The 24,428-nt window shown below is 60.2% G+C and overlaps 2 protein-coding genes across 2 annotated transcripts; one reads left to right on the top strand and one right to left on the bottom strand.

Annotated features, from left to right (window-relative positions):
- The first annotated feature begins 2,902 nt into the window (after positions 1-2,902).
- On the top strand, positions 2,903-9,390 carry CYC1 (cytochrome c1). The gene is made up of 7 exons (XM_034067502.1): positions 2,903-3,035; positions 3,502-3,704; positions 5,156-5,282; positions 5,806-5,963; positions 7,990-8,150; positions 9,043-9,143; positions 9,223-9,390. The coding sequence occupies exons 1-7, from the start codon at positions 2,946-2,948 to the stop codon at positions 9,325-9,327; spliced, it is 945 nt and encodes a 314-aa protein (XP_033923393.1). The 5' UTR covers positions 2,903-2,945; the 3' UTR covers positions 9,328-9,390.
- SHARPIN (SHANK associated RH domain interactor) lies at positions 9,290-24,182 on the bottom strand. Its single transcript, XM_034068940.1, has 14 exons — positions 23,979-24,182; positions 22,127-22,301; positions 21,418-21,528; positions 20,642-20,783; positions 20,191-20,281; positions 19,307-19,529; positions 18,687-18,802; positions 16,176-16,349; positions 12,938-13,098; positions 11,808-11,919; positions 11,526-11,705; positions 10,827-10,925; positions 9,734-9,877; positions 9,290-9,661 (listed from the first exon to the last, which is right to left on the bottom strand). The coding sequence occupies exons 1-14, from the start codon at positions 24,180-24,182 to the stop codon at positions 9,581-9,583; spliced, it is 2,013 nt and encodes a 670-aa protein (XP_033924831.1). The 3' UTR covers positions 9,290-9,580.
- Positions 24,183-24,428: the final 246 nt, after the last annotated feature.

The following is a 24,428-nucleotide window of genomic DNA, read 5'->3' as shown; positions in this document are numbered from 1 at the left end:
ATATACATTCACTATCCCATTAGTCTCATACATATTCATATAGGCAGAGAACATTATAATTAAGTCCAGTAATTTATTACCATAAGTGTCCTCCTCTTGGCATCTGCGCACTGCTCTTCAATGACTGTGGGCAGGGGTCTGGCGGATGAAGTAAGCAGTCTTCCTCATGTGATAGGGTCTGGAGGATGAAGTAAGAAGTCTTCCTCGCAGTGTGCTATTCACCGTTGGCACAGTTGGACACCCCAGTAATGACACAACTTCCTAAAACCAGGCTTATTGGTAATTCTGGTTTTAGGCTCTGTCTCTGAACTAACTGGTAAGTACAAGGATGGTGTGAAATAACTCATTAGTAGGGTCACTAAATGTTGTTATCTCACCCCAGACTGACAACACAAACAGTGTCATAAAAGAGATAATGTTTGTTAATGAAAACATGCTTATACTAGTAAAAATAGAGAAAATAAACCAAAACGGATGTCATAGAATCATAGAATCATAGAATAGTTAGGGTTGGAAAGGACCTCACGATCATCCAGTTCCAACCCCACCATGGGCAGGGACACCTCACACTAAACCATGGCACCCAAGGCTTCATCCAGCCTGGCCTTGAACACTGCCAGGGATGGAGCATTCACAACCTCCCTGGGTAACCCATTCCAGTGCCTCAGCATCCTCACAGGGAACAGCTTCTGCCTTATATCCAACCTGAACTTCCCCTGTTTCAGTCTGAACCCATCGCCCCTTGTCCTATCACTGCAGTCCCTGATGAAGAGTCCCTCTCCAGCATCCTTGTAGCCCCCTTCAGACACTGGAAGCTGCTCTGAGGTCTCCACGCAGCTTCTCTTCTCCAGGCTCAACAGCCCCAATGTTCTCAGCCTGGCTCCATACAGGAGGTGCTCCAGCCGCTGAGCATCCTTGTGGCCTCCCCTGCACTTGCTCCAGCAGCTCCATGTCCTTATGTTGAGGACACCAGAACTTAAATAGATAAGGAATAGGGCTTATATTAACCACAGACATCAGTAATGTAAAGAACACTTGTGCAAGCTCTGTATTTATGCAGAACATGATGAATTCCCATGTGTTAAGCAAAGGTCACAAGACAATTCCAAGAGAAAGACTTGGGGCCTTCATCCCAACGACCACTGGGAGGCAGGAAAAGACCCCTAACAACAGACTGGGCAGATGCAGAGTACACCATGGAAGGACACGGATATGGCAAGTAAAGGACTATAGGAACCACAACCTCAAGGAAGAGGGCATGTGTCTTTGGTGGAGCAGAGGCTCTTGAGGTTGTGGTTCCTATAAAGCGCTGTTTGCTTGCTATTGCTTGCCAAATGTATTGTAATAAATTGATATATATAATATATCAATATATATATATATAATATTGTAATAAATTGATATATATTATTTTACTCAACTGATTCTTTGATTTTATCCGAGTGCTTTGTAACAACATTGTTCTTTCAAACTAAAGATGCTTTAGAGGACCGGTGTGAAACAGTTAACACGCATTTAGTGGGGCCACTGAATGCCACAGGCTAATGACATAAACATCGTTCTGTTTCCACAACCTAAGTGAAGCTAAAAGCACTTTAACCCTGTATTTTATAGGCATCAGCTTTTCTTCTATCAAGCATGCAAACCCCTTTTTCTTCTTTTTACCTTTACCAATTCTTCTACTATATGACTCTGGTTTGCTCATCTTGTGTCTTTATTGAGCTCTGGTTTTGTTACCATAAACTTGTATGGTTATATCCACATAACAACACCTATGGTCTGTGAAAGCCAATACACTGATGTGTTTATCACAGGCTTGATATTGGTTATTACACAGTGAAATAGGGGCTTGATATTGAGTACACACTGGAACAAGGTTTGGTATCGATCACCCACTGCAGTATGGGTTTGATCTTGATACCCACTGCAGTATGGGTTTGATCTTGATACCCACTGCAGTATGGGTTTGATATCGATACCCACTGCAGTATGGGTTTGATATCGATCACCCACTGCAGTATGGGTTTGATATCGATACCCACAGCAGTATGGGTTTGATATCGATCACCCACTGCAGTATGGGTTTGATATCGATCACCCACTGCAGTATGGGTTTGAGATCGATACCCACTGCAGTATGGGTTTGACATCGATACCCACTGCAGTATGGGTTTGATATTGATACCCACTGCAGTATGGGTTTGACATCGATACCCACTGCGGTATGGGTTTGATATTGATACCCACTGCAGTATGGGTTTGACATCGATACCCACTGCAGTATGGGTTTGATATTGATACCCACTGCAGTATGGGTTTGATATTGATCACCCACAGCAGTATGGGTTTGATATTGATACCCACTGCAGTATGGGTTTGATATTGATCACCCACAGCAGTATGGGTTTGATATCGATACCCACTGCAGTATGGGTTTGATATTGATACCCACTGCAGTATGGGTTTGATATTGATCACCCACTGCAGATGGGTTTGATATCGATCACCCACTGCAGTATGGGTTGGATATCGATTACCCACTGCAGTATGGGTTTGATATCGATACCCACTGCAGTATGGGTTTGATATCGATACCCACTGCAGTATGGGTTTGATATTGATCACCCACTGCAGTACGGGTTTGATATCGATCACCCACTGCAGTATGGGTTTGATATCGATAATTACATATGGAAATACGGGTTTGATATCGATTATTACATATGGAAATACGGGTTTGATATCGATTATTACATATGGAAATACTCGTTTGATATCGACTCTTGCCCATGCAAATACAGTTTCGATAGCGGTTATTACACGCGGAAATACGGTTTCCCTCTGCCTGCGCCGGGGGGGCGGTCCGTGTGACGTCACTTCCTCCGCCGGTGACGCCGGTGACGCCACATCCGGCGGTCCCGTCCGCGTCCCCTCGACCTCGGGCGATGGCAGCGGTTCGGGGCCTGGCGCTGCGGGGGCGGCTGCTGCGGCCTGCACCGGGCACCGGAACCGGAACCGGAACCCGCTGCCCCGCGGTGAGACCCGGGCCCCGCCCGCTCCGGTGCTCCGGGTCCGGTGCCCCCCATGACCGGTTACACCGCTCCCCTTCCCCCCCGGTGCCCCCACTGTCACCGGTTACATCGCATCTCTCCCCCCCCCCGGTGCCCCCTCTCTCACCGGTTACACCGCTCCCCTCACCCCCCCGTCCATCCCAGCCCGGCCCCGACCCCCCCCATCTGGGGTCACCGGTTACCCCCCCCCCATTGCTGCCCCCGGTGCCCCCCGGCCCCCCTACCCCAGCCCCCCGGGACCCCCGCTCCTACCGGGCCCCCCCCCACCCATGGCCTTGGTCTCCCCCTCCCACCCCAGTTCCCCCCCCCCCCTCAGCCCGGTACCGGGACCCCCCCCACCCCTGCCCGGTGCCCCCCCCCTCCTCAGTGCCCCCTCCCAGCCCGGTACCGGCACCCCCACCCCCCCCTTAACGCTGTTCCCCCCCCCCAGGCCCCGCTGTCCTCATGCCCCCCCCCCCGCTCCCGTTGGTGGCCATGGGGGGGCCGCTCGGCGCTGGTGGCACTGGGGGCGCTGGCAGCAGGGGGGGGGACCCTGGCGCTGGGCTCGGCACTGGCAGCTGGGGAGCTGGAGCTGCACCCCCCGACCTTCCCCTGGAGCCACAGTGGACCCCTCTCCGCGCTCGACCACGCCAGGTACCGGGAACGGCACCGGGGGGGGGGGGGGGATGGAGGAGACTGAACTGGTTCCGTGCCTGCAGGTTACAGGTGTACCAGTAACAGTACCGGGAACGGCACCGGAAGGGGGGGGACGGGGGTGCACAGGGGCTTGAACCGGCTCCATACCCACAGCCTGTGCCGCGGGTTCCTGGTGTACTGGTAACAGCACCGGTAACCGGTACTGGGGCGGCTGGGGGCACGCAGGCACCTGAACCTGTTCCATACCCGCAGCCTGCACCGCTGGTTCCAGGTGTACCGGTAATGGCACCGGTACCAGGAGCGGGGGAGGCACACAGGAGCCTGAACCGGCTCCATACCCGCAGTCTCAGCCTTGGGTTCCAGGTGTACCGTAACAGCACCGGTACCAGTACCGGGGCAGCCGTGGGCACACAGACACCTGACCCCACTCTGTACCCGCAGCCTCCGCCGCAGGTTCCAGGTGTACCAGTAACGGTACCAGTACCGGGGGTACACAGGCGCCTGACCCTGTTCTGTACCCGCAGCCTGCGCCGCGAGTTCCAGGTGTACTGGTAATGGCACCGGTACCAGTACCAGGGCGGCTGTGGGCACACAGACACCTGACCCCGCTCTCTACCTGCAGCCTCCGCCGTGGGTTCCAGGTGTACCGGTAACGGTACCAGTACCGGGGGGGGGCACACAGTGGCCTGAGCCCGCTCCATACCCGCAGCCTCCGCCGCGGGTTCCAGGTGTACCGGTAACGGCACTGGTACCAGTACTGGGGTGGCTGTGGGCACACAGACACCTGACCCCATTCCATACCCGCAGCCTGCGCCGCGGGTTCCAGGTGTACCGGTAACGACACAGGGAGTGGGGGGGGTGGCCGGGGGTACACAGGTCCCTGACCCCGCTCCATACCCGCAGCCTCTGCCGCGGGTTCCAGGTGTATCGGTAACGGTACCGGTACCGGGGGTACACAGGCGCCTGACCCTGTTCTGTACCCGCAGCCTACACCACGGGTTCCAGGTGTACCGGTAATGGTACCAAGGGGGGGGGGGGCACACAGACACCTGACCCCTCTCTGTACCCACAGCCTCCGCCGCGGGTTCCAGGTGTACCGGTAGCGGCATCAGTAACAACACCAGTACCGGTACCGGGGTACACAGGTCCCTGACCCCACTCTATACCCACAGCCTCCGCCGCGGGTTCCAGGTGTACCGGTAACAACACCGGTTCCGGTACCAGGGGTACACAGACATCTGACCCTGTTCTGTACCCACAGCCTCCGCCGCGGGTTCCAGGTGTACCGGTAACAACACCGGTTCCGGTACCAGGGGTACACAGACATCTGACCCTGTTCTGTACCCACAGCCTCCGCCGCGGGTTCCAGGTGTACCGGTAACGGCACCAATAACGGTACCGGTGCAGCCAGGGGTACACAGGCACCTGACCCCACTCTATACCCACAGCCTCCGCCGTGGGTTCCAGGTGTACCGCCAGGTGTGCTCCGCCTGCCACAGCCTCGAGTTCGTCGCCTTCCGCAACCTCATCGGCGTCACCCACACCGAGGCCGAGGCCAAGGCGCTGGCGGAGGAGGTGAGAGCCCCCCCATGGGGTGGGGGCACCGCGGCTCTGCCCCATTGCAGCCCCCGAGACCCCCGTGCCGGGCTCTGCCCCCCCCATCTCACTGCTCTGCCCCCAGCTCCCTGTTCTGCCCCCCAGCTCTGCCCCCCATCTCACTGCTCTGCCCCCCAGCTGTGCCCCCCACCTCACTGCTCTGCCCCCAGCTCCCTGTTCTGCCCCCCAGCTCTGCCCCCCATCTCACTGCTCTGCCCCCCAGCTCCCAGCTCTGCCCCCTGCTCACTGCTCTGCCCCCCAGCTCTGCCCCCCATCTCACTGCTCTGCCCCCCAGCTCCGGGCTGTGTCCCCCCAGCTCCCAGCTCTGCCCCCCAGCTCACTGCTCTGCCCCCAGCTCACTGCTCTGTCCCCCATCTCACTGCTCTGCCCCTGCTCCCAGTTCTGCCCTCCATCTCCCTGCTCTGCCCCCCAGCTCTGCCCCACAGCTCACTGCTCTGCCCCCATCTCACTCCTCTGCCCCCCCACCCCTCCGTTGCCCCAGGTTCAGGTCCTGGACGGTCCGGATGAGAACGGGGAGATGTTCCTGAGGCCTGGAAAGATCTCAGACTACTTCCCGAAGCCCTATCCCAACGCTGAGGCTGCCCGAGCTGCCAACAATGGGGCTCTGCCCCCCGACCTCAGCTACATCGTCAATGCCCGGTGAGCCCCAGTACACCCCCAGTACACCCAGTACTGCCTGTTACACCCCCATTACACCCCCAGTACACCCAGTACTGCCCGGTACACCCCCCATTACACCCCCAGTACATTCCTTACTGCCCATTACACCCCCCATTACATCCCCAGTACACCCAGTACTGCCCATTACACGCCCAGCACACCCCTTACTGCCCATTACACCCTCATTACACCCCGTTAAACCCATTACACCCCGTTAAACCCATTACACCCCATTAAACCCATTATACCTCATTACACCCCCAGCACAACCCTTACTACTCATTACACCCCATTACACCCCCAGCACAACTATTACTGCCCATTACACCCCGTTAAACCCATTACAGCCCGTTAAACCCGTTACACCCCATTAAACCCATTACACCCCACTTAAATCTTGTTACACCCCGTTACACCCCACTTAAACCTTGTTACACCCTGTTAAGCCCTGGCTGCGTTCCATCAAACCCAGTCATAGCACAGTTAAACACTGCTTAAAGCCTATCAAAGCCCAGTCAGACTCTGTCAAGAGTCCAGTTAAACCCTGTCAGACCCCATTAAACCCCCAGTTACACCCCAAAATCCAAGTTGAATCACGTTAAACCCCATCAGAACCTGGTTAAACCACATCAAACCTGGGTTAAACCCCGTCAAACCCCGGTTAAACCCCATCACACCCCAGTTAAACCCCCCCAAACCCCAGTTAAACCCCCCAAACCCCAGATAAACCCCTCCAAACCACAGTTAAACCACATCAATCCCCAGTTAAACCCCCCCAAACCCCAGTTAAACCCCACCACACCCCAGTTAAACCCTATCAGACCCCAGTTAAACCCCATCAGACCCCAGCTAAACCCCCCCAAACCCCAGTTAAGCCCCATCAGACTCCAGTTAAACCCCCCCAAACTCCAGTTAAACCCCACCACACCCCAGTTAAACCCTATCAGACCCCAGTTAAACCCCATCAGACCTCAATTAAACCCCATCAGACCCCCGTTAAACCCCCCCAAACCCCAGTTAAACCCCACCACACCCCAGTTAAACCCTATCAGACCCCAGTTAAACCCCATCAGACCTCAATTAAACCCCATCAGACCCCCGTTAAACCCCCCCAAACCCCAGTTAAACCCCACCAAACCCCAGTTAAACCCCATGAGACCCCAGTTAAACCCCATCAGACCCCAGTTAAACCCCCCCATACCCCAGTTAAACCCCATGAGACCCCAGTTAAACCCCATCAGACCCCAGTTAAACCCCCCCCATACCCCAGTTAAACCCCACCAAACCCCAGTTAAACCCCATGAGACCCCAGTTAAACCCCATCACACCCCAGTTAAACCCCCCCAAACCCCAGTTAAACCCCATCAGACCCCAGTTAAACCCCATCAGACCCCAGTTAAACCCCATCACACCCCAGTTAAACCCCCCCAAACCCCAGTTAAACCCCATCACACCCCAGTTAAACCCCACCAAACCCCAGTTAAACCCCCCCAAATCCCAGTTAAACCCCATCAGACCCCAGTTAAACCCTATCACACCCCAGTTAAACCCCATCAAACCCCACTTATCCCCCCCAAAGCCCAGTTAACCCCCCCAAACCCCAGTTAAACTCCAGTTAAACCCCATCACACCCCAGTTAAACCCCATCAAACCCCATCACACCCCAGTTAAAACCCATCACACCCCAGTTAAACTCCCCCAAACCCCAGTTAAACCCTATCACACCCCAGTCAAACCCACCAAACCCCAGTCAAACCCACCAAACCCCAGTTAAACCCCATCAAACCCCAGTTAAACCCCATCACACCCTAGTTAAACCCCATCACACCCCAGTTAAACCCCATCAGACCCCAGTTAAACCCCACCAAACCCCAGTTAAACCCCATCAGACCCTAGTTAAATCCCATCACACCCCAGATAAACCCCATCAGACCCCAGTTAAACCCCATCAGACCCCAGTTAACCCCCAGTTAAACCCAGTTTAACCCCAGTTACCCCCCCACAGGCACGGCGGTGAGGATTACGTCTTCTCCCTGCTGACCGGGTACTGTGAGCCCCCAGCTGGGGTGTCAGTGCGGGAGGGTCTGCACTACAACCCCTACTTCCCAGGGCAGGCCATAGGCATGGCCCCCCCCATCTACAGTGAGGTCCTCGAGTACGATGATGGTGAGAGGGGAATGGGGCTGGGGGGGGTCCTGGAGCAGGAGCTGGGGTGATGGAGCTGAGCAGGAGCTTGTGTCTGTGGCCACATCCTGACCTGTACCAGCCCCAGGGCCAGGGCAGGATTGTGCCCCTGTGCTGGGCACTGGGGAGGCTGCACCTCGGGTCCTGGGTGCAGCTCTGGGGCCCTCACTGCAAGAGAGACCTTGAGGGGCTGGATGGGGCCAGAGCAGGGCAATGGGGCTGGATGGGGCCAGAGCAGGGCAATGGGGCTGGATGGGGCCAGAGCAGGGCAATGGGGATGGATGAGGCCAGAGCAGGGCAATGGGGTTGGAGCGGGGCCAGAGCAGGGCAATGGGGCTGGATGGGGCCAGAGCAGGGCAATGGGGATGGATGGGGCCAGAGCAGGGCAATGGGGCTGGAGCAGGGCCTGGAGCACCAATGGGATAGGGAAGGGCTGAGGGACCTGGGGGGTTCAGATGGGGAAGAGAAGGCTCAGGGGGACCTGATGGCTCCATCCAAGTGCCTGCAGGAGGATGGAGCCAGGAGGGGCTGGGCTCTGCTCCCAAGGAACAAGGGATGGGACAAGAGGGAACGGCCTCAAGCTGCACCAGGGCAGGTTCAGATGGAGCTGAGGAACAATTCCTGCCCCATATGGAGCTGATGGGCACCTGATCCAAGGGCTGCATCCAGGGCAGAGGCTGAGTCATTGCCCTGGGGGTACCTACAGGAACATGGTGTGAATGTGGTGCCTGTGGCCATGGTGGCCTTGGCAGGACTGGGAGCCCTTGAATTGGCTTCAAAGTCTTCACCCTGGTTGATCCAAGGGGCTCAGGACCATGCCTGCCCCTATGGGTGCTGCTCCCATGGGTGCTCACCCCATTGTACCCCCCCCAAGGCACCCCGGCCACCATGTCCCAGATTGCCAAGGACGTCTGCACCTTCCTTCGATGGGCAGCGGAGCCAGAACACGACCACCGCAAGAAAATGGGTCTCAAGGTGGGTCCTGGGGGGCTCCCTGTGTGCCCCACACGTCCCCATAGCCGTGGGGCTGAGCTCAGCTCTTCCTCCCCTATAGATGCTGATGATCTCGGGGCTCCTCATCTCCCTCCTGTACTACTTGAAGCGCCACAAGTGGTCGGTGCTGAAGAGCAGGAAGATGGTTTATCGGCCCCCCAAGTAGGGGGCTATGGGGCGTCCCCCCCCTATGGCTGCTGCAATAAAGCCTGGCTTGAGCGAGGCTCAACGGGTGCCGGTTGTGCCGCGGCCGCCGTCGCTCCGGGCATGGGATGGGGGGGTTCTGGTGGCCCCATTGGACCCCCCATGTGCCATTGCCACACTGGGCCCTATGGCACTGCCGTGTCCATGTCCATCCTCTCCTTTGGCTGTGGCTGTTACCATGGCCTCCGGTGTCCCCCGGTGATGCCAACACCGGCTCAATGGCAGTTCTGGCACCGGGGGTGACACTTCTGACCATTGACGTTGCACCGGCACCCGCCGCTGGTGTCACCGGGTCCCTGTGTGGGTACAGGCGCTGCGGTCACAACCAGAGCCCATGGTGGCTATGGGGCTGTACGTGCCACACTCACCGCAGGGCCCCAGCGCGGTCCTTTGGTGACCCAGCAGATCTCGGTCTGGCACACGGCACAGCGGATCCAGTCACAACCGTCCTTCTTCTGCACCACGATGAGGCAGGTGGGGCAGTGCATGGCGTCACCGCGCTGCACCAGCGTCTATGGGGACACCGGGGGGTGTGGGTGACAACCGGCACCCCACAACCGCAACCAGTGCTCCCAGTACCTCCCAGTGCTCCCAGTACCTGAGCTCCAGTATCTCGGGGTCGGTGATGCGGGTGTTGGTCATGTGACTCTGGACCCCACTGCACCCCAGTGCTCCCAGTACCCCCCATTACCCCCAGTACCTCCAGTGCTCCCAGTGCTCCCAGTATCTCCCAGTACCTCCCAGTGCTCCCCAGTGCTCCCAGTACCTCCCAGTATCCCCCATTGCTCCCAGTGCTCCCAGTACCTCCCAGTACCTGAGCTCCAGTATCTCAGGGTCGGTGATGCGGGTGTTGGTCATGTGACTCTGGACCCCACTGTGCCCCAGTGCTCCCAGTACCCCCCATTACCCCCAGTACCCCCAGTGCTCCCAGTATCTCCCAGTACCTCCCAGTGCTCCCCAGTGCTCCCAGTACCTCCCAGTATCCCCCAGTGCTCCCATTGCTCCCAGTGCTCCCAGTACCTCCCAGTGCTCCCAGTACCTGAGCTCCAGTATCTCGGGGTCGGTGATGCGGGTGTTGGTCATGTGACTCTGGACCCCACTGCGCCCCAGTGCTCCCATTGCTCCCAGTGCCCCCAGTATCCCCCATTACTCCCAGTGCTCCCCAGTGCTCCCAGTACCTCCCATTACCCCCAGTACCCCCAGTGCTCCCAGTATCTCCCAGTACCTCCCAGTGCTCCCAGTACCTCCCAGTATCCCCCATTGCTCCCAGTGCTCCCATTGCTCCCAGTGCTCCCAGTACCTGAGCTCCAGTATCTCGGGGTTGGTGATGCAGGTGTTGGTCATGTGCCTCTGGACCCCACTGCGCCCCAGTGCTCCCAGTGCTCCCAGTACCCCCCATTACCCCCAGTACCCCCAGTGCTTCCAGTATCCCCCATTACTCCCAGTGCCTCCCATTCCCACCTGCAGCATGGCACTGGTTTGCCGCGCCGCCGCGTCGTTCCGTGCCCGCGCCTCCAGATCGTCCTGGTACTGGCGGCAGTTCCGGCCCTCGTGGATGGCCTGGGGGGGGACATAGAGGGGTGATGGGGGGAGCCCATGGGGCGGATGGGAGGGGGCTTGGAGGTGGGTGTGTGGTGGTTGTGTGATGGTTACATGGTGGTTGTGTGATGGTTACATGGTGGTTGTGTGGTGGGTGTGTGGTTTGAGGGGGTTTGGAGCTGGTTTGGTTTGAGGTTTGGTGCTGGTTTGGTTTGAGAGGGTTTGGAGCTGGTTTGGTTTGAGGGTTTGGAGCTGGTTTGGTTTGAGAGGGTTTGGAGCTGGTTTGGTTTGAGAGGGTTTGGAACTGGTTTGGTTTGGGAGGGTTTGGAGCTGGTTTGGTTTGAGAGGGTTTGGAGCTGGTTTGGTTTGAGGGGGTTTGGAGCTGGTTTGGTTTGAGGGTTTGGAGCTGGTTTGGTTTGAGGGTTTGGAGCTGGTTTGGTTTGAGAGGGTTTGGAGCTGGTTTGGTGGTGGATTGGTGGCAGCTTGGTGGAGGTTTCGTGCTGGTTTAGAGGGAGTTTGGTGCTGGTTTAGAGGGAGTTTGGTGCTGGTTTGGCACTGGTTTGGCCCTGCAGTGTCAGCACTGTTACAGAGGTGTAGTGCAGGTGGTAGCTGTGGCCTGACCTTGCAGAGCAGGCAGTTGAGGGCCTGGCACACCGGGCACCGGAACTCATTGACCGAGTCCTCATAGATACACCAACCGCGGCAATCGGGCGTCCGGCAATGGAAGCTGTTGTGGCTGCGGCGCTCGGCCAGCACCAGGCTCCGCTCCAGGAAGCGCCGGTACTCCTCTGGTGACACCAACTATGGGGGGGGGGGTGAGGTGAGATAGGACCACGGCACCGGTACCGGTGTTGGTGCCAGTGTTGGTGCCGGTGTTGGTGCCGGTACCGGTACCACACTCACCGCACGGATCTCGCGCTCCTGGAGGTGGCTGCTACAGGCATAGGAGTCATCGCGGTAGGGACAGGCCACGGTTGGCTCCTCGCTGAACGTGATCACCTGGCGCAGGCACTCCCTGCCCGGCAACACCGGCACCGGTGTCAGCGCCGGTACCGGCACCGCAGAGCACAGCGGTGGGGCACATAGGGATCAGAGGGGTTGTGGGGCTAGTTATGGTGATGGTGGGGACTTGGGGATGGTAACGGTGATGGGGAAGGGATGGGGATGGGCACCGGGATGGGGGGTCAGGGATGGTCACTGCAATGGACATGGGATGGGCATTGCAATGGGGGGGTCAGGGATGGGCATTGCAATGGGGGGGTCAGGGATGGGCACTGCAATGGGGGGTCAGGGATGGTCACTGCAATGGGGGATCAGTGATGGTCACTACAATGGGGGGCTCAGTGATGGTCACTGCAATGGGGGGTCAATGATGGTCACTGCAATGGGGGGTGTCAGGGATGGGCAATGCAATGGGGGGTCAGGGATGGGCACTGCAATGGGGGGTCAGGGATGGTCACTGCAATGGGGGGTCAGTGATGGTCACTGCAATGGGGGTTCAGTGATGGGCACTACAATGGGGGGTCAGTGATGGTCATTGCAATGGGGGGGTCAGTGATGGTCACTGCAATGGGGGGTCAGTGATGGTGAGTGCAATGGGGGGGTCAGTGATGGTGAGTGCAATGGGGGGGTCAGTGATGGGCACTGCAATGGGGGGGTCAGGGATGGGCACTGCAATGGGGGGGTCAGGGATGGGCACTGCAATGGGGGGTCAGGGATGGGCACTGCAATGGGGGTGTCAATGATGGTCACTACAATGGGGGGTCAATGATGGTCACTGCAATGGGGGGGTCAGGGATGGTCACTGCAATGGGGGGGGGGTCAGTGATGGTCACTACAATGGGTGTCAATGATGGTCACTACAATGGGGGGGTCAGTGATGGTCACTGCAATGGGGGGGTCAGGGATGGTCACTACAATGGGGTGTCAATGATGGTCACTACAATAGGGGGTCAATGATAGTCACTACAATGGGGTTCAGTGATGGTCACCCATGGGTGCCGGTACCCGGGGGGGGTTCCCGTTGGTGTCACCTGCAGAAGCTGTGCAGACACTCCCGCAGCAGCACCCCCTGTCCTGGGGACACCCTCTGGAAGCAGATGAGACATTCCAGGGCCTCCCGGTTGGGCACCAGCACCTCCTGCTCCAGCTGCAGCAGCTGCTCCAGGTTCTGCAGCCGCTCGGCCTCCAGCGCCTGTGGGACAGCCCCGGTCAGACCCACAGCACAGCCCCATAGCAATGGGACCCATATGGGGAGCCCCAGAGGAAGGGCCCGAGAGCTTCCTTCTGCTTCATGGAGCCATGGGATGGGTTGGGATGAAGGGAGCTCAAAGCTGCTCCAGCTCCAACCCCTTCCATTGGAGCAGGATGCTCCCAGCCCCTGTGTCCAACCTGAGCCCTGCAGGGATGGGGCAGCCCCAGCTCCTCCCTTCAACCCCTTCCATGTCCCAGCACCCTCATGGGGAAGAACTTCCCAAGATCCCATCAACTCTTCCCTCTCCCAGTCAGAGCCGTTCCTGCTCCTCCCATCCCTGCATCCTCATCCCGGTTCCCTGCAGCCCCTCCAGGCTCTGGAGCTGCTCCCAGATCCCCTCCCAGAGCCGCTGCTCCCCCCTCAGCCCCCCAAGTGCTGCTCCTCAGGCCCCAGCCCTTCTCCCCCAGCCTGGCTCTGTGCTGGGACCTTGCCCCTGTTGCCATTCCCACTGTTCTTGGGTCCCATCCCTGCTCTGCTCCATCCCATCCCATCCTATCCCATTCTATCCCATCCCATCCTATCCTATCCCATCCCATCCCATCCTATCCCATTCTATCTTATTCCATCCCATCCTATCCCATCCCATCTTATCCTATCCCATTCTATCCCATCCTATCCCATCTCATCCCATCCCATCCCATCCCATCCCATAGATCCCCGGGCACACGCAGTCAGAGCCGTGCTGGAGGGAAGAGGCTTTAATGAGGTCAGGACCGGCCCCAGCGCTTCCCATGATGGGGCTCATCCGCATCCATCCCTATCCCAAGCCCCTTCCCAGCATCCCTCCAGGCTCCCAGAGCACCGGGGCAGGGAGATGATGGGAATGGGCTGGGATAACGTGAATGGGGTCGGATGCAGCTGATGGATCCCATCAACCACAACTGGGCAGAGTCAAGATGTGTCTCAGCCCCCAGGACCCCCATTCCTGGCCCCCCCCAGCTCCTCCAATGGGAAGATCCCATATCCATGCAGGGCCAGGGCCGGGTGCTCAGCAGGACTCAGAGGAGAGCAGGATGAAGTCCTCCCAGGAGCCTGGAGCCTCCTCTCCAGCCTCCATCCTTCCCTTCCCAGCGGATCCCAGTATGAACAGGAGAGAAGGGAGGAGAGGCCTCAGTCAGTGGGGAGCTGAGGCTGCAGTGAGCCCCATAGCGGGGACTGGAATCGGGAATGGGGCTCCCCATGGAGCCCCCCCCTTCCTTAGGGAATGGGGAACCAGCCTGGATGGGGCTCGGAGCATCCTGCTCCAGTGGAAGGGGCCAATGGCTGGGGCTGGAGCAGCTTTCAGGTCCCTTCATCCCAACCCATTCCATGGTTCCATGGCTCTGGCGCAGGGAGAGGGGGAAGGAGCCACAGCACCTGAGCCAGACCCACACCGGCAATGGGGCTGCAGCCCCTGGGGAGCTCCCTCCTCCCGGTCCTGGCTCATCCATGGGCACCTCCAGAGCCTCCTGCAGCACAATTCCTGCTCCTGGTGTGGAGCACGGGAGCTGCACAGGGGCCATGGAGGCTCCATAGGGAGCACAATGACTCCATAGGGAGCACAATGGCTCCATAGGGAACGTGGTAGCTCCATAGGGAGCACAATGACTCCATAGGGACAGTGGTGGCTTCATAGGGAGCACAATGGCTTCATAGAAACTGTGCTGGCTCCACAGGGGCCATGTTGGCTCCATAGGGACCATGGTGACTCCATAGGGAGCACAATGGCTCCATAGGAACCATATTGGCTCCATAGGAACCGTGTTGGCTCCATAGGGAACGTGGTGGCTCCATAGGGAGCACAATGGCTCCATAGGAACCGTGTTGTCTCCATAGGAACCATGTTGGCTCCATAGGGAGCACAATGGCTCCATAGGAACCATGTTGGCTCCATAGGGAACGTGGTGGCTCCATAGGGAGCACAATGACTCCATAGGGAACACAATGGCTCCATAGGAACCATGTTGGCTCCATAGGGAACGTGTTGGCTCCATAGGGAGCACAATGGCTCCATAGGAACTGCATTGGCTCCATAGGGAGCACAATGGCTCCATAGGAACCGTGTTGGCTCCATAGGGAGCACAATGGCTCCATAGGAACCGTGTTGGCTCCATAGGGAGCACAATGGCTCCATAGGAACCGTGTTGGCTCCATAGGGAGCACAATGGCTCCATAGGAACCATGTTGGCTCCATGGGAACCGCGTTGGCTCCATAGGGAGCACAATGACTCCATAGGGAACACAATGGCTCCATAGGAACCGTGTTGGCTCCATAGGGAGCACAATGGCTCCATAGGAACCGTGTTGGCTCCATAGGGAGCACAATGGCTCCATAGGAACCGCGTTGGCTCCATAGGGAGCACAATGGCTCCATAGGAACAGTCTTGGCTCCATAGGAACCGCATTGGCTCCATAGGGAGCACAATGGCTCCATGGGAACTGCGTTGGCTCCATAGGGAGCACAATGGCTCCATAGGAACCGCGTTGGCTCCATAGGAACCGTGTTGACTCCATAGGAACAGCGTTGGCTCAATAGGGAGCACAATGGCTCCATAGGAACCGTGTTGCCTCCATAGGGAGCTCAATGGCTCCATAGGAACTGTGTTGGCTCCATAGGGAGCACAGTGGCTCCATAGGAACCGCGTTGGCTCCGTAGGGAGCACAATGGCTCCATAGGAACCACGTTGGCTCCATAGGAACCGCATTGGCCCCATAGGGAGCACAATGACTCCATAGGAACTGTGTTGGCTCCATAGGGAGCACAATGACTCAAGAGGAATCGTTTTGGCTCCATAGGAACCTTGTTGGCTCCATAGGGAGCACAATGGCTCCATATGAACCGTGTTGGCTCCATGGTGGCTCTGTAGGTACCGCGTTGGCTCCATAGGGAGCACAATGGCTCCATAGGAACCGCGTTGGCTCCATAGGAACCATGTTGGCTCCATGGTGGCTCCATAGGGAGCACAATGGCTCCATAGGAACCAATGGGGCTCCATATGGACCACGGTGGCTCCATGGCCGGCGCAGGCTCCGCTCACCTGCTGGTACTGGCGCATCCCCTCCTGCTCCCGCTGCAGGCGCCGCCGCTCGCGCTCGTCGGGTCGGTGCTCGCGGGGGATGATGTAGTCATCGGGTCTGGGTGCACTGCACATCTCACAGCCAGGGCGGGTGGGCTTGTTGAGGAACGTGCACTGGGGACACGGCCACCCTGCCTGTGGGGACACTGGTGTGGGGAGCGGTATCGTACTGGGGATACTGGTGTGGGGTATGGTACTGGACAGGGGACACTGGTGTGGGGTATGGTACCAGACAGGGGACACTGGTGTGGGGTACAGTACTGCACTGGGGACACTGGTGTGGGGTATGGTACTGCACTGGGGACATGGTCACCCTGCCTGTGGGGATACTGGTGTGGGGTATGGTACTGGACTGGGGGCACTGGTGTGGGGTATGGTACTGCACTGGGGGCACGGCCACCCTGCCTGTGGGGGACACTGGTGTGGGGTATGGTACCGGACTGGGGACACTGGTGTGGGGTATGGTACCGGACAGGGGGTATGGTACTGCACTGGGGACACGGCCACCCTGCCTGTGGGGGACAGCGGTGTGGGGTATGGTACTGGACTGGGGACACTGGTGTAGGGTACAGTACTGCACTGGGGGCACGGCCACCCTGCCTGTGGGGGACAGCGGTGTGGGGTGTGGTACGGCACTGGGGACACTGGTGTGGGGTATGGTACTGCACTGGGGACACTGGTGTGGGGCACGGTACTGCACTGGGGGCACGGCCACCCTGCCTGTGGGGGACACTGGTGTGGGGTATGGTACCGGACAGGGGGCATGGTACCGTACTGCGGGTGACACTGGTGTGGTGAGTGGTACTGCACTGCGGGTGACACTGGTGTGGGGTACGGTACCGCACTGGTGACACAGTACTGCACTGGGGACACAGTACCGCACTGTGGGTGACACCGGTGTCAGATACGGTACCACACTGCAGGTGACACTGGTGTGGGGAGTGGTACTGCACTGGGGACACAGTACTGCACTGGGGACACGGTACCGCACTGTGGGTGACACCGGTGTCAGATACGGTACCACACTGCAGGTGACACTGGTGTGGGGAGTGGTACCGGACAGGGAGATGGGACATGGGGCATGGGTACGGGACTGGGGACAGGGAGGTGGGAGATGGGGCATGGATATGGGGTATGGGACATGGACACCCTGACTGCAGGGAACAGAGGACAGGGAGATGGGATATGGGACATGGACACCCCAACTGCAGGGAACAAGGACATGGGCATCTTGACTGCAGGGAACAGGGGATGGGGATGTGGGATATGGACACCCTGACTGTGAGGAGCAAGTAACAGGGATATGGGACAGGGAGATGGGATATGGGACATGGACACCCTGACTGTGGGGAACAGGGGGATGGGACATGGACACCCTGACTGCAGGGGACATGGGATATGGGGCACTGCCAGTCTGCATAGGGGCCATAGACACGGATATGGGCATGGATATGGGGCACAGCCAGCCTGACTGCAGGGACCATGGCATATGGCACATGGGGCACAGCCAGCCTGACTGTGGGCATAGGGACATGGACATGGGGGCATGGGCAGCAGGAACAAGGGCATGGGGACATGGATACGGGGGCATGGCCAGCCTGGCTATGGGGGACATGGGGCATGGCCAGCCCAATGGTGGGGACAGCAGGACAGGGGACATGGGCAGCCTGCCTACAGGGGAGGGGACATGGACATGCAGGCATGGCCAGCATGGCTGCAGGGAAAGGGACATGGGATATGGGACATGGGATATGGGATATGGCCAGGCTGGCTGCAGGGAACACAGGCCATGGGGACATGGGATATGGGACACAGGATATGGGACATGGCCAGCCTGGCTGCAGGGAATGCAGGCCATGGGGACACGGGATATGGGACACGGGATATGGGACACGAGATATGGGACACAGGATATGGGACACAGGATATGGGATATGGCCAACCTGACTGCAGGGAACGCAGGCCATGGGGACATGGGACACAGGATATGGGACACAGGATATGGGATATGGCCAGCCTGGCTGCAGGGAATGCAGGCCATGGGGACACGGGATATGGGACACGGGATATGGGACACGAGATATGAGACACAGGATATGGGACACAGGATATGGGATATGGCCAACCTGACTGCAGGGAACGCAGGCCATGGGGACATGGGATATGGGACATGGCCAGCCTGGCTGCAGGGAATGGGATATGGGACATAGCCAGGCTGGCTGCAGGGAACACAGGCCATGGGGATATGGGATATGGGACACGGGATATGGGACACAGGATATGGCCAGCCTGGCTGCAGGGAATGCAGGCCATGGGGACATGGGATATGGGACATGGCCAACCTGAGACACTGGTGACAGAAAGGGGATGGGGGCAGGAAGCCATGGAGGGAGCAGCCCTCACCCCAGCACCTGGGACAAGGGGCACTTGGGGCTCAAGGGGCAGTGATGGGGGCACCCACAGACCCTGTACCTGCTCCGGGGAGGGAGGCTTGGCCTGGGCACCGAGGGGGTCACGGAGCTGCAGCGAGTCCAGGCACCGGCTCATGTCCCCCATGTCCATGTTCCCACCGGCCTCATTCCCACAGCCTGGAGGGCAATGGGGAAGGGGAGGTTACAACCAGTGCCAGGGTGGGAAGATGCTGCTGGTCCCTCTGGATGAGGAGCATCGGAGCTGGAGCAGGGCCTGGAGCACCAATGGGATGGGGAAGGGCTGAGGGACATGGGGGGTTCAATGGGGAAGAGAAGGCTCAGGGGGGACCTGATGGCTCCTCCAAGTGCCTGACAGGAGGATGGAGCCAGGAGGGGCTCTGCTCCCAAGGAACAAGGGATGGGACAAGAGGGAACAGCCTCAAGCTGCACCAGGACAGGTTTAGATGGAGCTGAGGAACAATTCCTGCCCCATAGGATGCTCAAGGGATGGAGGCACCAACATTGCAGGTACCAAAACCCTCAGAGGGGAGGGGGGCCATGGGTGACCGGTGGCCTTGTCAGTGCTGGGAATGCATGGCCAGGATGATCCTGAGCCCCCCTCCCATCCCAGTGGATCCCATCAGTCCCCAATACCCCAGTGGATGCAGATGGGAACCAGACCTTGCCATGTGCCAGCACCAGGGCTATGGAGCCGGAGCTTGGCCCTGTCCTCCTCGAGGCGCTGCGGGGTCAGCTCAGCCGCGTGTGCCGACAGCAGGTACAGGAACGCAGGGTCCCCATCCCGGCGGATCCCATAGGAGAACACTGAGCGCTCATCCAGGCACAGGCACTGCCCAATGATCCAGCGCTGCACCCGCGGGTGGAACCCGTACTCACGGAACACCTGTACCGGAGCCACCGGAGATGGGAACACCGGAGCTGTGGTGAGCCCATCCCAGCCCCAATGCCTGATCATTGAGCACCATGATGGTCCCTGCCTGCTCCTTGAGCACCTCAATGGTCCCTGCCTGCTCCTTGAGCACCATGATGGTCCCTGCCTGCTCCTTGAGCACAATGGTCCCTGCCTGCTCCTTGAGCTCTACAATGGTCCCTGCCTGCTCCTTGAGCACTGCAATGTTCCCTGCCTGCTCCTTGAGCACTGCAATGGTCCCTGCCTGATCCTTAAGCACTGCCATGGGCACTGCCTGCTCCTTAAGCACCATGATGGTCCCTGCCTGCTCCTTGAGCACCATGATGGTCCCTGCCTGCTCCTTGAGCACCATGATGGTCCCTGCCTGATCCTTGAGCACCATGATGGTCCCTGCCTGCTCCTTGAGCACCATGATGGTCCCTGCCTGCTCATTGAGCACTGAATGGTCCCTGCCTGCTCCTTGAGCACTGTGATGGTCCCTGCCTGCTCATTGAGCACAATGGTCCCTGCCTGCTCATTGAGCACCATGATGGTCCCTGCCTGCTCCTTGAGCACCACGATGGTCCCTGCCTGCTCCTTGAGCACCGGGATGGTCCCTGCCTGCTCCTTGAGCACCGCCATGGTCATTGCCTACCTGCTCCTTGAGTGCCTTGATGGTCGTGTGTGGTCGCACCAGCAGTGTGATGCTGGCCGAGGATGTGGCATCTTCCACCCCAACCTTCATCCTGTGGGTACATTTGGGGGGGTCAGGGCTGCAGCGGGCATGGAGCCGGGCACAGGAGCCCAGCTCTGGGCTCCAGCACTGATCCAGCCCAGACCATGGCACAGGAACCATGGAGCAGCCCCTGGCACCAGCCTAAACCTCACAGGGAACCCCTTATACAGGGTCATTGGATCCATGGAGCAGCCTCTGCTCCAGCAGGGATCCATGGAGCAGCTCTGCCCCAGGGCACACAGGAGGGGCCCATGGAGTCCAGCTCCATACTGGGATGCAGTGGAAGCAGAGCTGTGCTCCAGAGCACACAGGAGGGATCCATGCCCCATCCCAGGATGCAGATAGCAGGAGCTGTGCCCCTGCTGCTCACCTGATGTGCTCCGGGGGGTAGGTGCTGTCCCGGAGCAGGATGCTGAGCAGTGCCTGGTGCCTGGCCAGTGCCACAGCACAGCGTGAGGCTTCCTCCTCGTCACCAAACTCGATGGCCTGGGCCAGGTTCAGGGCCAGGTCCTCTGTGGGGCAGAGCAGGGAGAGCCATGGGGGGCCCTGTAGGGCCAGCAGGTTCCGGGGGGGCTGCTGATGGGGGAATGATCCTGGAGCCATGGAATGGGCTGGGATGAAGGAGCCTTAAAGCTCCTCCAGCTGCAACCTGGGCCAGGGGCTGGAGAAGAGAAGGGGAGAGCTGGGAGCAGCTCCAGAGCCTGGAGGGGCTGCAGGGAACCGGGATGAGGATGCAGGGATGGGAGGAGCAGGAACGGCTCTGACTGGGAGAGGGAAGAGTTGATGGGATCTTGGGAAGTTCTTCCCCATGAGGGTGCTGGGACATGGAAGGGGTTGAAGGGAGGAGCTGGGGCTGCCCCATCCCTGCAGGGCTCAGGTTTGGCAGCAGAAGCTCTGGGGCACCAGGGCAGTGCTGGGCTCACCCAGCCTGGAGGCTCCTATAGCCACGCACAGGAGCCCCATGGGGTGGTGGTGGCCGTGGCAATGGTTGGTGTGGTTGAGCTGAGAGCTCCTTCCCAGCCTCACTGATCCCACTGATCCCACTGACCCCACTGATCCCACTGATCCCAGTGATCCCACTGACCCCACTGATCCCATTGATCCCACTGATCCCATTGAGCACCAGGAGCTCCCCCCCCCCATTACCTTTCTCCCGGAGCTCCGTGGTCAGAGCTTCCTCCGCTCCCTGATCCCCAGGGTTGGGGTTGGCACTGGGAGGGGGGGGCAGGGACTCGGCTGCCAATGCGCTCTCGAAGGCTGTGGGGAGGCAGGAACCGGTCAGAGGGGGCTCTGGGGGATGGGGGGGGGGCAGGAGCTGCTCCCCCTGCTCCCATATCCTTCCTCTTGTGGTGCTTCATCCCCATGGAGCAGTGACTGGGGCTGGGATCATCCCCAGTGTGCCCAGTACAGGAGGGGTTCATGGGGTAGGCGCTGATCCCATGGAGGGATGCTCCCATGGAGGGATGCTGCTCCCATGGAGGGATGCTGCTCCCATGGAGGGGTGCTGCTGCAGGGGTGCTGATCCCATGGAGGAATGTTGCTTCCATGGAGGGATGCTGCTCCCATGGAGGGATGCTGCTTCCTGGGATGTGGATAAAGGGATGCTGCTGCAGGGATGCTGCTCCCATGGAGGGATGCTGCTGCAGGGATGCTGCTGCATCCCAGGATGTGGATAAAGGGAGCTCTGCTCCCATTGACTGCCCACACCTCCTACCGTACCCCAGCACCTCCTTGGATGCTCCAGCACCCACAGGAACACCCTGAAGCCCCCCCCCCATGGGAGCTCACACCCCAGGCACTGGGAGGCTTGGATCACCCCAGACACTGGGATACTGGGATCCGATCCCACACGGACCTTTCTGCACCTCCCTCAGGGAGCTGCTGACGATCGTCCACCACCTCTGAGCCTCACGCTCCTCCTCGAAGCTCAGCACCAAGGGCTCATCCCAGGCGCCCAGCACCAGCAGCTCATGGCTCCGGGGACCCTGCACCTTGTATGCAACGTCCTTGAGGTCGTACTCGGCAATGGGCTGTGGAGAGAGAGGGATGCATCCGGATGGAGCTGTGAGTGGGATGCATGGAGCTGGGGATGCTACAGCAGCAGCTCCTGGCAGCAGATGGATGCTTGCTGCTTCAAGGGGGCTTGGGATGAGGATGCAGGGATGGGAGGAGCAGGAACGGCTCCGACTGGGAGAGGGAAGAGTTGATGGGATCTTGGGAAGTTCTTCCCCATGAGGGTGCTGGGACATGGAAGGGGTTGAAGGGAGGAGCTGGGGCTGCCCCATCCCTGCAGGGCTCAGGTTGGACACAGGGGCTGGGAGCATCCTGCTCCAATGGAAGGGGTTGGAGCTGGAGCAGCTTTGAGCTCCCTTCATCCCAACCCATCCCATGACCGGATAACACGGAGCTGATGCTGCAGCCGGACCCTTCCCAAGGCCCCAGCTGCACCCCACAGACCCTAACAAGGGGCAGCTTCACCTTCCCCATCCCCAGCACGGAGCAGGGGAAGCCAGAGCGCCTCAGAGCTGCCCCAGATCCACCTCCAAGCACCCAGAGCCTCCGTGTACGGGCAGGGACGGGCAGGGATGGGCAGAGACCGGCAGGGACGGGCAGGGATGGGGCAGGGATGGGGCACGCACAGGGCAGGGACGGGGCAGGAACCGGCAGGGACCGGCAGAGACCGGCAGGGACGGGGCAGTGACCGGCCAAGGATGGGGCAGGAACGGGCAGGAACCGGCAGGGACAGGGCAGGGACCGGCAGGGACGGGGCAGGGACGGGGCACAGACAGGGCAGGGACTGGCAGGGACGGGGCAGAGACCGGCAGGGACGGGGCACGGACACGGAAGGGACGGGCAGGGACGGGCAGGGACGGGGCAGGGACCGGCAGGGATGGGGAAGGGACAGGCAGGGACTGGCAGGGACAGGGCAGGGACAGGGCAGGGACAGGGCAGGGACTGGCAGGGACGGGCAAGAACCGGCAGGGACCGGCAGGGACGGGGCACAGACAGGGCAGGGATGGGGTAGGGACCGGCAGGAACTGGACAGAGACCGGCAGGGACCGGGCAGGGACGGGGCAGGGATGGGGCACGGACAGGGCAGGGACGGGTAGGGAGCGTCAGGGACGGGGCAGGAACCGGCAGGGAAGGGGCAGGGACGGGGCACAGACACGGAAGGGACGGGCAGGGACGGGGCAGGAACGGGGCAGGGACCGGCAGGAACTGGGCAGGGACGGGGCAGGAACCGGCAGGAACTGGGCAGAGACCGGCAGGGACGGGCAGGGACCGGCAGGGATTGGCAGGGACGGGCAGGGACGGGGCAGGGATGGGTAGGGACCGTCAGGGACGGGGCAGGAACCGGCAGGGACGGGGCACGGACACGGAAGGGACGGGCAGGGACGGGGCACAGAGAGGACAGGGACCGGCAGGAACTGGACAGAGACCGGCAGGGACAGGGCAGGGATGGGGCAGGGACGGGGCACGGACAGGGCAGGGATGGGCAGGGACGGGCAGGGACGGGACAGGGACCGGCAGGGACGGGCAGGAACCGGCAGGGACCGGGCAGGAACTGGACAGAGACCGGCAGGGACGGGCAGGAACGGGGCCGGTACCGGGTCCGACAGCGGGGGACGGGGCTGTCACATCCCCGGTGCCACCCCCCCTCCTCCCCCCTCCTCTCCCCCCGCCCCCTTCCCCCCCCCCCGTCTCACCGCCCCCCCCTCGTCCTCCTCTCTGCGGAGCTGGAGGCGGAAGCGGCGGCGCGCGCCGGTCCCCGGGGCCGCGCTCAGCTGCAGGCGGAGCCGGGAGCGCGCGGGCAGCGGCGGGAGGGGGAGGGGCGCGGCGCGGGCCGCGGACGCGCGCACGGACATCAGCACCGTCATCGGGGGCGCGCCCGCGGGGCCGCGCAGCGCCATGGCCGCCCCGGCGCAGCCGCGCAACGGGGGGAGGGTGCGGGGGGGGAGCGCGCTCCCGGGAAACGCGGCCCCGAGAACGAGAGTTCCGGGGAGAAACGTTCCGCCCCCCCCTCCCTCCCCCCTCCCTCCGCGCGCGGCTTTGTTCCCAGCAGCCAATCAGAACGCGGAGCGCCCCGTTGGTGGGCGGGGCCTCGGGGCTTTCCCGCGGAGGGCGGGCTCTCGGTGCTGACTGATGGGGCCGCCAGC

The sequence above is a fragment of the Melopsittacus undulatus genome, chromosome 1 (assembly GCF_012275295.1).
Source record: "Melopsittacus undulatus isolate bMelUnd1 chromosome 1, bMelUnd1.mat.Z, whole genome shotgun sequence".
Lineage (NCBI taxonomy): Eukaryota > Metazoa > Chordata > Aves > Psittaciformes > Psittaculidae > Melopsittacus > Melopsittacus undulatus.
The sequence above is the reverse complement of the archived record's forward strand: the minus strand, read 5'-3'. Positions and strand labels throughout refer to the sequence as shown.

Bases quoted from the DNA above. Each gene is read 5' to 3' on its own strand.
- SHARPIN (XM_034068940.1), bottom strand. From the start codon at position 24,182: ATGGCGCTGCGCGGCCCCGCGGGCGCGCCCCCGATGACGGTGCTGATG. The intron at 20,282-20,641 runs GTGAGCAGCAGG...ATGTACCCACAG, and splicing joins TACCCCCCGGAGCACATCAG to GATGAAGGTTGGGGTGGAAG. The intron at 9,662-9,733 runs GTGAGTGTGGCA...GTACCCACACAG, and splicing joins GACCGCGCTGGGGCCCTGCG to GGACCCGGTGACACCAGCGG.
- CYC1 (XM_034067502.1), top strand. From the start codon at position 2,946: ATGGCAGCGGTTCGGGGCCTGGCGCTGCGGGGGCGGCTGCTGCGGCCT. The intron at 3,036-3,501 runs GTGAGACCCGGG...CCCCCCCCCCAG, and splicing joins CCGGAACCCGCTGCCCCGCG to GCCCCGCTGTCCTCATGCCC. The intron at 5,283-5,805 runs GTGAGAGCCCCC...CCGTTGCCCCAG, and splicing joins CCAAGGCGCTGGCGGAGGAG to GTTCAGGTCCTGGACGGTCC.